Below are 14,453 nucleotides of genomic sequence, written 5' to 3' on the forward strand. Positions count from 1 at the left end.
CAGGATCCATTCATTCATTTGTGTGAACATGGGTATAAAACCCTGGAACTCTCCAAACATCTTATCAGGGAGAAGATCAAGCACCGCCAACCCCAGAAATGCACACCACCGGCCACCGAGAGAAGGCAGGTCCTACGTCTGGGAGAGCAGGACAGGGTATCAGCGAGCATGTCTTTCCCCAAATTCCCAAATTCAGCTCGGCTCCGAGGTCTCGGACACACGGACCCTTCCCTCCCTCCCCCTTACCTGAGCCGCCCACGTTGGACCGCAGCAGGCAGGTCCTCCGGGAGGAGGAGAAGGAGGAGATGTCGCTTTGGGAGCGGCCGCGGGGACCGGGCAGGGACCAGACGGGCAGCGGGGCCGTCCCGCTGCTCCCCGGCCTCTCAGCCATCGCCTTCGGGCAGCCGAGAAGGGCGGCGAGGAGAGAAGAGGACGGAGAGCGGCGGCGAGGGAGGGGACAGGGAAAGTTTGCAGAGGAAGAGCCGCCCCTCTCCTCCGACCGCCCCGCCGGGACGCCGGCGGCGATTTTGGGTCTCTGGGAACATAAATTTTGTGTTTGCACAGGGGCAAAGCAAAGTGGGGGCTGGGTGCGCGGATGCACCCATCCCCCAGGGTGTCTTCATGCTCCCGCCATAGCCACCTCTCGGGGGGAAAAAAAAAACGGAAAAAGGGAAAAGAGAATCAGTTAAAAAGAGCCGAGTAACCCACACCGCCACTTCTGTTTTGTGTAACAGGGTGCCCTCTCCCCCGCAAAGCCGGAAAGTTGCACAAGGCACCGCATCCCTGCGAAAGAGACGAGTCAAATATCCTCCCCAACCCATCACCTCCCTCCCCATCTTTCTTAAGGATTGGGTTGCATGTCAGAGACTTAACTAACTTCGGCAGGAAGGTGCTGCCTTTCACATCAGACACACAGACCTAGGCAGAAGCAAAATCAAGCTTCATGGTTTCGTTTCCTGGTGTTTTACAGAAACCCTTTTACAATAAGATGCACCTTTAAAAGGAAATTTTATTCTCACTCTGCTTCTTATAGGCAAGTCATATTACATTCTACCTTGAATAAAATCCTCGTTGCTGTGCAGCCACAATGACAAACACAGAAAAGACTGCACCCTATATTTTAAATTCATCCAGAGTTGCATTATCTAGCTATCCAATGTAAAAGTTGCATTCAGGCTGCATTTTAACAACTACGACTCTCCAGGTCTGAATCAAAACCTATCAAGTGTGAAATTTGTCCACGTGAAATTCAGTTTCTGGTTTCTGCTTCCACCCAGGCAGGCGAGTGCCCTCATCTCAATGCCGAGCCCGCTCAGCTCCCCAGGCGCAGGGTTTTTGTGATCTTCCAGCCGTCACCCTCCGCATTTGTCGAAGCAATTGATCCGGCACAGGAGTCTCGTATGTCAGCCATTAGTCAGGTCGAAAGGTCTTTTCTGCTCAGCTTCCCTCAGGGGATTGCCTTCATTATTTCCTCTCCTTCTTCCCTCTGCTGACAGACCAGCCTGCTCCTTCCCCAGCCGCAGAGCTTTCCCAGCGGGACTGCGCTGGGAGAGGAGAGGCACGGGCTTCCCGCAGGGCACGGCAGTGAGCTCCGCGCTCACAGCCCCTCTCACGGGCGCAGAGGCTCCCTGGTCACACGGGCAGGAATCTTGTACCCATGCTTAGAGAGCTTTCTGCAGCTGTGCACGCCAGCCCCGTGTTATTTACAAAATCTGACAATGTGCTATTTTTATTATTTACCCTTTGCAGCTTGCATCATTACAAATGTGATTGTACACCAAAGACCTTTTTACCCAACAGGGACTTCTGTACCTCGGCATGTGTGGGCTGGTGACATTTTCTGGACCTCTCTATGCCTTAATCAAAAGTGTACTCATCACTGTTGTTTACTGAAATGTTTGCCACTTTCCTTTTCCCTTTTTTTCTTTAAGAGGCATGTTCAAGTTTAATATTGAAATATACAGTCCCTGCTCCAAACCTCACCAAAGTTTATGGCAGGTCAGCGAGCTTTGGGTCAGACTCTCCCTTTTTTTAACATCATTTTTTTTCCCCAAACATTTTGTGCTACAGAGCAATTGTAACTTTATCATGCTGTACAGAATGTATGCTTCAAAATTCCCACATTAAGGAGCTGCTCAGTGTCTGCAATCCTTTGGTGCAATCAAAAAGGAGAACATGAAGAAATCGAAAGATAAACTAGAAAGGATACCATACAAGAGGTCAAAGGCATCTAAAGATTCCTTTTGAGAAGCAAAGTGACACCTAAAGGAGTGAAGCAAAAAGAAGACATAAAGTAGGTCAATGGTGAATGTAAAAGAGATATGAAGAGGCTCCTGTTGTAATATCAAAGTGCTTCAGTAAATCAGAGTAATGTGAACAGTCAGAAAGAATAGTGTGCTGGAAATCACAATGGTTTTTATCTGCCTGTAACTTATTATCTTAATCAAGGTATAGAAATGAAAAAGTTACAAAATCATGTACATCTTGTTTCCACAGCCATTTAAATATTTTTTAAATTAGATGTAACAGCTGTGGTTAATGGCTCTGGAAACTGAAGCTCTACTTCCATAGAACAGCAGTAAAGTATATGTCCTTCTCAGTTGGAGAGAGATTAATTCAGTTGCCTGAATTAATTTCATTCATTTTTGACTGTTCTGATGAGATTGCCAAAGAAATTTCTATTTATGGTGCTGATTATGAAAAGTTAGTATTTGCTGATTAAACAGAATTATTTCACAAAGTCTATCCCACGGCATCTGGGGGTGAAGTAAAACCTCAAAATTCGGGCATCAGGAAAGACCGGAGAAGCACCAGGGTGGGCAACAAATTGATGGAAGAAGTATCTTTTAAAGTATGTGCCTGCTACCTGTGATCTGCAGCACAAACGCCAAGTGCCATCTACTGAACCGAGGCAGCTTCCGCACAGGCTATGCTAATGATGGAAGAGAGAAATGTTTCCTTGACAGGCTTTGGGCCACCTCTCTGCACGGGAAGCCTCCACGTAGAAGTCGGCTGGAAGGAGCTGCAGAGCGATGTTACACCTTGTCCTTCTTGGGAGGACGGGGGAAGCTGAGCCTGTGCTCGGAAGCAGGCGGGAAGGGCAGACCCAGCAGGTGCCGAGGCCACCGCCGGAGCGGAGCGGCCGCAGATCCAAGGCCCGGCCCGGCTCCGGCCGCAGATCCAGGGGACACCGTCAGGCCGCTCTGGGGGGAGGAGCCAGCGGGGCGGGGGAAAGCACGGCGGGATGTCGGCCGAGGGATCAGCCAGTTACTTCAATTTCTTTAAATCCCTAAAATCCAGGGGGTAGTTTGTGCTCGAGCAGTCAGATGGAGCGGCTCCGATGGGGAAGAGCCCCCGGGCGGCGGGCGGGCCGGGGGAGGAGCGAAGGGGCCGCGGGGCCCGCCCTGCCCGTGTCCCGCTTCTTTCCCCTTCCCTTCCCCAGCCCAGCCCGGCCCGGCCCGGCCAAGAACCGCCGCGAGCTCCGGTCCCGCCGCCGCCATGTCGGGCCCGGGCGGGGGCGCCGCGCTGGCGCTGCTGCTGCTGCTGGGGCTGCCCGGGCTGCCGCAGGCCCGGCCCCGCTACCAGCCCACCTGGGGCTCGCTGGACGCCCGGCCGCTGCCCGCCTGGTTTGACGAGGCGAAGTTCGGCGTCTTCATCCACTGGGGCGTGTTCTCGGTGCCAAGCTTCGGCAGCGAGTGGTTCTGGTGAGCTGCAGCCAGAGCGCTCCGGTCGCACCGGAACCGCCGCGGCGGGCCCAGGGCTCTGCTTGGGAAGCAGCGCTCGGGGCAGGCGGGGATGGTGTGGTGGCCCCCCGGACAGCGGAGGTTTGGGTTGGAGCCCCTCTGCAGGCTGACCCTGGAGCTCAGGTGTGTGGGAAGAGCTCTGTGCCCACCCGAGTCACGGACTCCATGGCGCAGTTTGCAGAGGAAGGGGAGTTGGAGGTGCTTCTGGTGTGTCTGAGCACCTGTCTGCCCAGCCCCAAATGTCCCGAATACCCAGGCTGAAGTGACTAAATCAAGCAGAGAGCTGGTAGAGCTGAGAGAAGGGCCTTGCAGCACAACAGTGCTGGGGAGAGGTGGTTGGTGGGGTGGGTGAAAGTGCCGTCTCCAGGACCACCATGAAGGGATGGGTGAAGGGGGTCTCCCTTGTGGGGACAGATTCCTTTGGGATCTGCCAGCCCCTGGAGCGGCCTTGTGCACCTGCTGGAGCTCTGTGGGGAGCGCAGAGTCCATCGCTACCCTTACCTGGCAAGCAGCCTTGCTGTGTTCTTGTGTGCATATTCTGTGCTGCTGATGCTTTTCTTCTCTTTTTTTTTTTTTTTTTTGTTTTTTACCGTTATTACTATTATTTAAGAGTGCTTTGCACTTAAGACAACCTAAAACTCTGATCCTTCAGATAACTTTAGTTCAGAGGCTCGATGAAATCTGTGTACCATGAGTGTTCACAGGTTCAAGCCCCTTAGCTGTAAGCATCTTTTTCCTTCACCTTTCCATGCTCTACCAGGTACTTCCTGTGAGACTGCAAGTGACACACATTATTGTTTGCAATATGAAGATAAGGGTAGCTTTATGGCAGAGCTGTGGCAAACCTTAATTACTATATTTGCAAAACAAACCAACATGTATCTAATCAAACCAATGGTTTCTGACACCTGTTCTTTTCAGAATTAGGGTCAAGTGTTTCAGCAGGTTTTAAATGCAAACTACATTTACTAATAAATTACTTTTAGAGAGCTGGGACAGAACTAGGCTCGGGTTCAAGCCTCACTCAGAGTGCTGTACTCTGATAGTGGTGTACAGGCTCAGGATGGAGCATTTGGTTTTTGACCCCAAAACTCGAATTGTTTTTTATATTCCTGTATTCTCCTATCCCACGACAGAGCTGCTTCAGGGCCTTCTGACAGCTTGTGCAGTCAGATGACTGAGGTCCTGCATTAGCAGCATCAAATGGAAGGTCACAAACTGTTATCACCCATCCTGTGTGCCTTCCCTCAGTGCTCCCCAACCTTGGTCAGGATGTTTCTAGAATCTAATCCTGTCAGCATGGAAGTGTTCATGTTAGCAAACCATGTGACTATGGGAGAGAAGCAAGGTTGTTACTTTTTAATTTAAGAAATTACATACTTTGAAATCAGAGGGGTTTTTTGTTTTTATTTTTAAAAATTTGTTTTGCTTTATTGTTATTTCCTCTGCCCCTGGCTCTTTCAATGAGGAAAGCTGTCTCAGCCTCTTTCTTCTAAGTTTGTTTCCCCTGTTGGCTGCCAGAGATTGTGTTGGTTTATGCTGAAGTGTTTTTGGGAAGGTTATAACAATATTCACACTGTGATCTCAGAGAACTGAGGTCAGAGTCCAGCTCAGGACGGGAGAGAGAAATTATTTTCAAACTTTCAAATTCTGGCCTGTTTTATTCCTTCACTTTCCAATCTATTTTCATGTAAGTCTAAATTTGACAAGAGGATTTTTGCTGCTTGGTTTCATTGATAGAAAGGTGACAGAGGTGCATTTGTGAGTGTGTGGTGTGCAGGGGCAGGTTTTGGATGGAGGACGTGTCTTCTGCTGGCTGGGTGGCTTTGCTTGCAGGCCTCAGATGTGCAGAGCCTGCAGTGACCTGGTCTCAGCTTTCTGGCCCTGGGGCTGGGGACCTTGGGTCACTCAGCTGTGGTTGTGTAGAGGGCTTGGGACTGTCAGAGAGGTAAAGGTGGTGATCCCCATATTTGTGGGTGGCAGAGATTGCAATGTTGGGGGCAGAGCAGAGATGCCTGATGGCTGAGGTGTGAGACTTGAGGAGGTGAGACATGCAAGTCCAGGAAAAATGCATTTCTCTTGTCACCTGAGCTGCTTACACAAACTGTCCGTGGTGTCTAGTACAGTTTTGAGATTTGGGTATTGACCAGCACTGTAATTTTTCCATTCTCAAAGTGTAGCTGCTTTTTTCATTGCTTCAAATGAAATTCTGAGACCTTTCCAAAGTGGAGTACAAGGATGTAGAACATGGACAAATAAGATTAAAAAAAATGAAATCTTTGCTAATCAATACTCTTCTGGAACAATTTCATCTTATCACCAGTGTCATGTACCTCTAATGCCTCTACCTCTCAGTGTTGAATAGGAGCTGATCATTTAAATTCTCTTTTCTTTGCCAAAAAATACATCAGCAGACATGCTTTGTTCTGTATTTTGTAGGTGGTACTGGCAGAAGGAAAAGAGAGAGCCCTATGTGAAATTTATGGATGCAAATTACCCACCTGGCTTCAGCTATGAAGATTTTGGTCCTCTGTTTACAGCAGAATTCTTTGATCCCAACCAGTGGGCAGATATTCTGAAGGCTTCAGGTGCAAAATACGTTGTCTTAACTTCAAAACATCATGAGGGTAAGTGGAAGCTTTGTGAATGTTAGTAATTGCTGTATTTCTGTCAACAGATGTAAAAAACACATGACTTTTTTACCTTCTAAGAGACAGAGAAAGCCAGGCAGGCTTACCTGCCCCACCACAGCCAAAGAGGAAACAAAAATCCCCCAAGAGATGTGCAGGTGTTTTCCTGACCTTTGCACAAAAGCTGTGGCCATGGAGGAGCAGTAGATTGTGCCACTGTTCTCTTGCTGTAGGTTAGACAGCCTGAAGTGGTGGTGGCAGCTGAGCTTCCTGCAGTGGCCACAGTTTATTTTTTGTTTCTGTGCAGTTTATTGCTGAAGGAACCATAAAAGTGAATTCTGCATTGTTTAATATTTGGAGAGCTGCTGTGAGCAGGCAGTTAGCAAACTCCCTTGGTTTCTCCAAGGAATTTAGGAACATGTTGCAGGAGTCAGACTTCAGATTTAGGAAGGTATAGATCTTCCTGATGTAGTGAACAGAAGTCAAAACCTTGAACCAGTTCTGTAGCTTTTCAGGCACTATTTTTTTTAGCATTGTAATTGTAAGGTACTTTGCAGAGAAAAGTAAAGAAAAAGAAGGCTTCTGGAAGGAACTACACTAGCAAAGAAAGTATAAAATATTAAGATATTCTACAATACATCTAATGAATGTTATTCATCTTTTTGAGATGTGGGTTCAAGGCTGGCAACTTGTGAAGTGTCAATTTTAATCTCAGCTCTGACACACATAATTCTGATCTTGAATTTCACTTGTGGTGAAATTCCCAGTGACTTCAAAAAACCCAGGATTCATTTAGTCTGTCCAATAGCCTTGTGCATGAATTTTTAAGTTGTTTAATCCATACAATTGCATGTATCCAGTTCACAGAAATAGCACAAGATTGATTAGACAGTGATTATAAAGGGGTTAGAAGGTGAGGGGGAGCTCCTCTGGCAGTGGTCTGAGTCTGCAGTGCAGTAGTACTTGTAGGTGGTTGTGCTGGACTGATGGATGTCTGAAAGGTCAAATCCCTTCTGAGATTTAATCTTGATGTCTTAACAGCTGTTTCAGGAGTTTTTGCTCTCTCCTCATACATGTACAGAGTAGCTGATTGAGCTGTTATAAATATCAAGGCAAACAAAAAGTGAACATTTGCATAAGATGGAAACAGAAAAGAGAACAGTCTTTGAATGCAAATGATAGCTTGGGCATTCTGCAGCTGAGAAATAATTCTATCTTTCACTTGCTGATTGTGTATTTACAGTTCACATTTGATGTAGATACCTCAAAAGCTGCTGTATTTTTGGGTAATTTCAGAGTTGTAGAGTTAGAAAATGCATTGTGTTGGAAGGGGCCTTAAAAGTCATCTAGTTCATTTAATTTGCACATATGAATAGATTGAATAATTAAAGAGAAGGAATAATTATCCTAAGCAGTACAGAACTGGAAAATATAAATGTATATGCATACATATAAAAATACACGGTGTTCTGATATTAAAGCTACTACCTTTTTTGTGCATAAACAGGTTATAGGCACACCTTATACCATAACAACAATATTGTTACAGATATAATTTTTATTATTTTATTTTTTGCAACACTTCCAACCACTTTCCAGAAAGAACTGTAATGTCCTCGCTTCTTCTTTTCTTTCTTATCCTCTGATTTTTCTCTTTTTAGGCTTTACTTTGTGGGGATCCAAATATTCTTGGAACTGGAATGCTGTTGACGTGGGACCAAAGCGAGATCTTGTTGCTGAACTAGCAACATCTGTTAGAAACAGGACTGACTTGCATTTTGGGTTATACCATTCCCTGTTTGAATGGTTCAATCCTCTCTTCCTTGAGGATGCCACCAATGCCTTTAACACAAGCAAGTTTCCCACCAGCAAATCATTACCAGAACTCTATGAACTTGTGACCAAGTACCAGCCAGAAATAATTTGGTCTGATGGGGATGGAAATGCTCCAGATACTTACTGGAACAGCACTGGTTTCTTGGCTTGGCTGTATAATGACAGGTACAAAATGATGCTGGTTTAGCTCCTTATCTGAAATTCTGTGTGTCTAGTTTGTTTCATTTTCTGTTTGTTTTTTGGAAGCTGCTACTTCTGCTTAAAAGGACTTTAAAAAATATTAACTCTCCTGAAATACAGAATCCAGATCTTTCCTAGAACTATCAAAGCTAGCTTTAGAAAAAGACTTTTTTGTATTTTTTAAACACATTTGTAAATTAATAATTTAAAATGGTGTTGGCTATTCTGCCTAATCACACTCTTCCCTAAGTATTTGCTGTTGCACAGAAACACAGGATAGCAGGAAAATTTGAGAATATGGGCACATTGTTGTCATCACAGGCTGAACATCTGGCAGCGGATATGAAGTGCAGAGGGATTTCTGGCAGAGCTCCTGTTAGTCTGGAACTTATTTCCCTAAGAAATTCTGATCTGGACCTTTTATTAGCAAAGCATGAGAATAGAATTCCTGACGTTGCACTTAATCTTATTGTAATAAATTAATAGTACAGAAGTCATCCAAAATGTTAGTTCCTGGGAGGGATGTGTGTGGGAAGGGATTACACTGGCTGTGACCGCGTTTCACGGAATAAAAACAATAAAACTGCTCTGTTCCCAGCCCGGTGCGGGACACAGTGGTGACCAATGACCGCTGGGGCGCGGGCAGCATCTGTGCCCATGGCGGCTTCTACACGTGCAGCGACCGCTACAACCCCGGGCGCCTCCTGCCCCGCAAGTGGGAGAACTGCATGACCATCGACCGCGGCTCCTGGGGCTACCGCCGGGACGCGCGGCTGCGGGATTATCTCCCCATCGAGGACTTGGTTAAGGTACGGGGCCACAGCAGCTGCTGCCGCTCCCCGTTCTCTCTCCTGATTGTTACATTGTGCTGTTTAACATATCCATTGTGTATCTATTTTTATGGATAAGATGATTTAAAGTCAATAGTGAATCCATGAAACAATAAATAATTTTCTTAATTTCCAGCCTTAATGCTGGCAGGATGGAAAACCCATGTAATTCTTAACCTTTCTCTTAGTTGTTTCTATAGAATGAATTTCTAGTAGAAATTCAGTCAGTTTCTTGGAAGCTGTTTTCCCTGTGAGTAACTGGCCAAGGACTGCTCCGGACAGTCTCATTACCTTTCCAACTAAATTTCTTGGGTAATTGCATAGGCAAGCTGATGGGAAGCAAACAGTTTCAGTTTCACAGGTCCTGTTTAGGAACTCCTACTGGAAGGCTACATCTTTTCCCCTTTGCATCTTTGCAGTTTCACAGCACCTGTCTAGGAACTCCTGCTGGAAGGCTACATCTTTTCCCCGTTCTACAGATAGAAACAGTTTATGACTCAGCAGTAGTTTTACTTTGTAGAGAGAAACTTTCCTTACAGAACATACAGATAAACACTACCAAAAGCAGACTGCTGATGTTGTTAAAACATTGATTCTCTTATGAGGCTGAGGTATTAAAAAAGATCTGAAGCTTAGGAAAACTGAATGAAAGGAAGACTGATCTGTCTTCCAGAATAATGCATTCAGTTGCAAACTTCAGGTAGTAAGGGAAAGATTGTTACTGTTGCTTAATATTGTTGCTGTTTCTAGTGCGGTCCTCACAAAAGACAATTTGAAATTGACGTTGCCTCTTTTCAGAGGCAGAAGGTTTGAATTAATTCAGCAGCATGTGTACAGCCATCTGTTTCTCGGACTTATGCATCTCAGTCCATGATCTCTGGAGGGCAGTGTGGATGTGGACACAAATTTTGTAGGCTTTGTAGGAGGCTTCCCTGTGTTTTACAGATGTTTCTATAAAATAGGAAAAGCGTCAAACAGGAGGAAGGACGAAGTTGCTTTTCTAAGATTCAATAAAGATGAAGTAGCAGCTATTCACCTTATTCTACTCTGGTGCAGAGAAGTCATCTGTCCTATTAGTAAAACCCTCAATACATTCTTGCAGAAGTTGAAATGATAAAGAGTTGCAGGATCTGATTCTAATCTAGATTCAAGCAGACATATTGGTGCAAGAAGGTATTTGGGGCTGGTTTTGGATGTAAAAATTGACAGTAGAGCTTTGTTTTATGAGAGCTTAAATTTTGTATTAACTTTTGGGATGAACCCCTAAGTCTCAGCTTGCAGCATTAGCATAACTCATGTGGCTTATCATTCTGAAGCAGTATAGCAGACTTTAGAAAGCAAATATCTGATTTCATTACTCATAACCATGTGCTCTGTGTGTTTAAAAACACTTCAGCAACTTGCAGAAACAGTGTCTTGTGGAGGAAACCTCCTGATGAATATCGGGCCCACCCACGACGGTCGCATCGCTGCTGTGTTTGAGGAGCGCCTGAGGCAGGTGGGCTCTTGGCTGGGGGTCAACGGAGAGGCCATCTATGGAACAAAGCCATGGAGAGCACAGAACGACACTGTCACACCTGGAGTCTGGTAAGTCTACTGAGCTAAAATGCAGGCTCTGGAAAGCAGCACCAATGTTATGTGAAGCTTTGAAATCCCTAAGGACTTGATGCTACAGAAATCATCATCTTAGTTTGTATGTGGTGAAGGAATTAATGCCTGTGTTAGTGTAAGCAACTGCATCTAAAACGTTGTATAAAGCTGTAGGTAGAGACTGGTTTTGGGATGATGCTGAGGCTGAAAGGAAAGCTGCAAGCATTCCTATGGTCATCTTTTGCTTCTTGGTGTAGGCTAATCTATTAGGTAATTCTATTTGCTTCTAGTGGGCAACAGAAATGAAAAATATCTGGAAATACAAGATTGTTATGAAGTGTTTATCTGAACAAAGGAATGCTCAATGTCACTTGGTGTTTAGAAAGGGGGAAGATAACAGCAATTATTTGGTTGCTAAATTACAGTCAGTCTCTGGCCTCCCCTCTGCCCTTGTTACTTGTAGCTTCTCTAACATCTTCATGATCCATCAGGGTTTTGGTCTTAGCCCTCTTGTCTCAGTGGATGTTTTTATTCCCATTCCGAATATAACCTACAGTTATCTGTTAATGATTCCCCATCCTGTAAGTATCTCCTTCCTTCCTACGGCTGAGTTGGTACAGTGTGCTAAAGTTACAACAGATGTTCACCTCTGAATTCAGTTCTTTAATAGTTTTCATTACCTCTAGTATGTTGAAACAAATTTTTGAGGAACAGCACATTATTAAAGGGCCAGGTGGTTATGTGTGTGAAAATGTAATAAATCCTGACCTTTCTAATCCATTTTTCCAGAGTCTTGAAAGCACTCTTATGTATCACTTCTAAAGATTTCCAGGGAAAAGCTGACAATGCCTTTTTGGTCTCCATTTCCAACCAGGTACACTTTCACCCCTAAAGAAGGGAAAGTCAATGCTATTTTCCTTAACTGGCCAGTCTCTGGGATTCTGGAACTTGGTGAGCCACGGGCTAAGCCTGGAAAAACACAGGTAAAAGAGAGTGCACACACACCCCCCTCCCCTCCTTCTAGGATGTGCCTTGTTCCAGCTCATTTATTAGTTTCTGGCATCTTTGGGAATGCATAGCTCTTAGGACAGAGTACTTTGGAAGAGATCCAGCCAAATGTTTGTTTTCTTTCTGGGACCTGCTTGTCATAGTCCTCTCAGTGGGATGTTTCTTAGACTGAGATGCCGCTGGGATACATTTTAGCTTGCAAACTAAGAATCACAAAGAGGCCAAGGAGCAGGGGAAAAAAACTGGGCCACCCCTCCTGTTTCCTGTGTAGACTCCTAACTCAGCATAAAGATGGCTTTTCTTTAGAAGCAGCTGTCCTCATGACTTTGGTGATACTGGAGTTGCTATAGTGGTGCAGCTTTTGAAGTCAAAGCCTTGCAGGAAGGGGATGTACACAGAGGTTTTTGTTGCCCAGGGAGGCTGAAGAGCAATCAGTGTTACCCTGGATTTGCATCTTACACCCAGTGGAGGTCAGAAGATGAGGACAGTGATGCCACACCTACACTGGCAAGTAGCAAGTAACCCAATGGAAGCAGAAGTTGGTATCAACTCTGTGCATTTAAGGGAGATTCACTTTGGTTTAGCTCTGCTCTGGTCTCATGCACTGCATGTCCATTAGCTGCTGAAATGCATTAGGAGTGTTTCTGGACTGCCCCTTCTGGTCTAGTTCCATATGAAAGTAGTCTGATTGGTGCCAAGACAGCTCTGTGATAGGGGAGAAAGAGTAATTTCAGAAGTGATGGAGATGCCTCTGGAATTTTAGGGGGGCAGGTAGACTCTATGTGCACTAGAAAGTACTATTCCTCAGCAGAGAGACTGGTCTGCAGCCACTCCAGCAGGTCACCAGCTGGTGTAAGTGACAGCTTACCTATCAACAAATCAACCTATTTGTGGCTTTTAGTTCCTCAGATCAGCTTTCTCTGAGATACCTGGCTGCCCTCTGTAAGAAACAGTCATGCTCTTCCAAGACTACAAGTATCACCATGGGAAGCAGGCAGTGTGGAAACAGGGAATGCAAAGCTCTGTACTGTAGCTGCTAGATCTCTGCTTAGACCTAAATCCTACTCCAAATGCTTCCAAAAGATATCTATTCACTTCATACAGCCCTAAGTCCTTCTCAAGACCCAACATGAGTAGCTTTTTTACTTGCATATCTACTTGCAAATGTTTTCCCATTACCTTTAATAATTATCCCTCATTTGGTTAGTAAGTGGCATTTTTAGGATACTTGGTGAGTAAGGTAGCTATAGATCAATAATTACTTTGTCAATATTGCACTTATATGTACTTTGAGAAGGCACTGTTCTAACTATAGTGTGTGTTTCTATTTTAGGTGAAGCTGGCTGGATACAGGGAACTGCTGAAATGGGTTGCCCTGGGAGAAAAGGGAATGGTTATTGCTCTACCTCAATTGACTCCTCAGCAAATGCCATGTCAGTGGGGCTGGACCTTACAACTGACTGATGTAGACTGAGCCATACTCTGCTGGAGCCCTGGCTAGCAGGGAGTGCTGATGCTTTGCTCTTTCTTATCACTGGTTTTAAACTTGATTGACTGAGAGAGACCAATAAATTCACTTTTTCTATGAGAGGTGGGCTGTTATGAAAGGATGGAATGGAACAAACCTCATGAAGTCTAGCACTAAATAATTGATCCTCTGCACACAGTTTCTCTGAACTTGTGTGAAATATTGAGCAGCTACCTCTACACTTGGTTTAGTCAGTTTCTGGCCAAGATACATGAAGAATGAGGTGGGGGAAACAGGCACTAGACTTTCAGAGACAAAAGAAGGAATAAAGCTCAAGCTGGTGTTCAAATGCACATAACTCAGTTGTACACCCTCTTTAATGCAAGAAATTTACCTTCCACAAAAGTGCACAGTAAAATCTGACAGTTTTAGAGAAAAAATATTCTTTTTCCAGGTGTGTTTAGCTAGTAGTAGCTGGCAGTTTCAGCTGAATAGGGTAATGTCTGCAAGAACAGGTCTGTAAAGGTTAGAAATTAATCATAAATGCATACAGGTAATGCATATGTACATCATAATTTCTCAGCATGGAAGTCATTAATTTTACATGTTCCTATTCTTGAGTAACTCCATCCATTATTGGGACACAGGTGAACTGGGAGAGGGTTGGGTTTTTGATATTTTGTATGATTTTACATGGGTAAAACTTGTCTCTTGTTTACACCCTTTGTTTATACACAGTTACCAGGGTGCCTTCTGTGGACTATTAAACAAAATATATACTTCAGTGACTAACTCTTGAAATAGAGAAATAATCAGGAGTTGCTAAGGATCGTGAACTCTGGCAAAGAGACAACATTTTAAGCAGAGAGTAGACTGCATCCAACTTGAAAAATTTCCAAACTCATCATGTGTCATGATTTGTAGGGATAGACATACAAGGTGAAACTTGCAAAGAGGAGGAGATAAAGGACAACAAAAAGCATGAATTATTTCTGTTTCAATGTAGAGACTGAAGATTTATTTTCCCTGAGTAATGTTTGTGAGTGCAAATTAAGTACTGTAGAAGTTAAATTTAAATTTATTCTTTCAACTCTGCCAGGATTTTGAGTTGATTGGCCAGTCAGGTTATTCTCTTTCCTAATAATGTTAATACACACACAAACTGTAC

The 14,453-nt window shown here is 44.7% G+C and overlaps 2 protein-coding genes across 4 annotated transcripts in view; one reads left to right on the plus strand and one right to left on the minus strand.

Moving 5' to 3' along the window:
* The window catches only part of PHACTR2 (phosphatase and actin regulator 2), a 131,510-nt gene extending 131,098 nt beyond the window's left edge, over positions 1-412 (minus strand). For both annotated transcript variants that reach the window (XM_064708270.1, XM_064708267.1), the window contains exon 1: positions 247-412. In XM_064708270.1, the coding sequence (XP_064564340.1) occupies positions 247-391 (145 nt within the window). In that variant the 5' untranslated portion in view covers positions 392-412. The remainder of the gene's footprint in view (positions 1-246) is intronic.
* Positions 413-3,388: 2,976 nt separating this feature from the next.
* On the plus strand, positions 3,389-14,298 carry FUCA2 (alpha-L-fucosidase 2). Of its 2 annotated transcripts, none has more exons than XM_064708271.1 (7): positions 3,389-3,704; positions 6,183-6,370; positions 8,035-8,374; positions 8,988-9,198; positions 10,616-10,806; positions 11,684-11,792; positions 13,151-14,298. In XM_064708271.1, exons 1-7 carry the CDS (start codon positions 3,499-3,501, stop codon positions 13,289-13,291), a joined length of 1,386 nt encoding a protein of 461 aa, XP_064564341.1. In that variant the 5' UTR covers positions 3,389-3,498; the 3' UTR covers positions 13,292-14,298. The 2 variants fall into 2 exon arrangements, with proteins under 2 accessions (XP_064564341.1, XP_064564342.1); XM_064708272.1 differs by lacking the exon at positions 3,389-3,704 and adding an exon at positions 3,724-3,866.
* The last annotated feature ends 155 nt before the right edge of the window (positions 14,299-14,453 follow it).

This window comes from Zonotrichia leucophrys, chromosome 3 (assembly GCF_028769735.1).
Source record: "Zonotrichia leucophrys gambelii isolate GWCS_2022_RI chromosome 3, RI_Zleu_2.0, whole genome shotgun sequence".
NCBI classification, from domain to species: Eukaryota; Metazoa; Chordata; class Aves; order Passeriformes; family Passerellidae; genus Zonotrichia; species Zonotrichia leucophrys.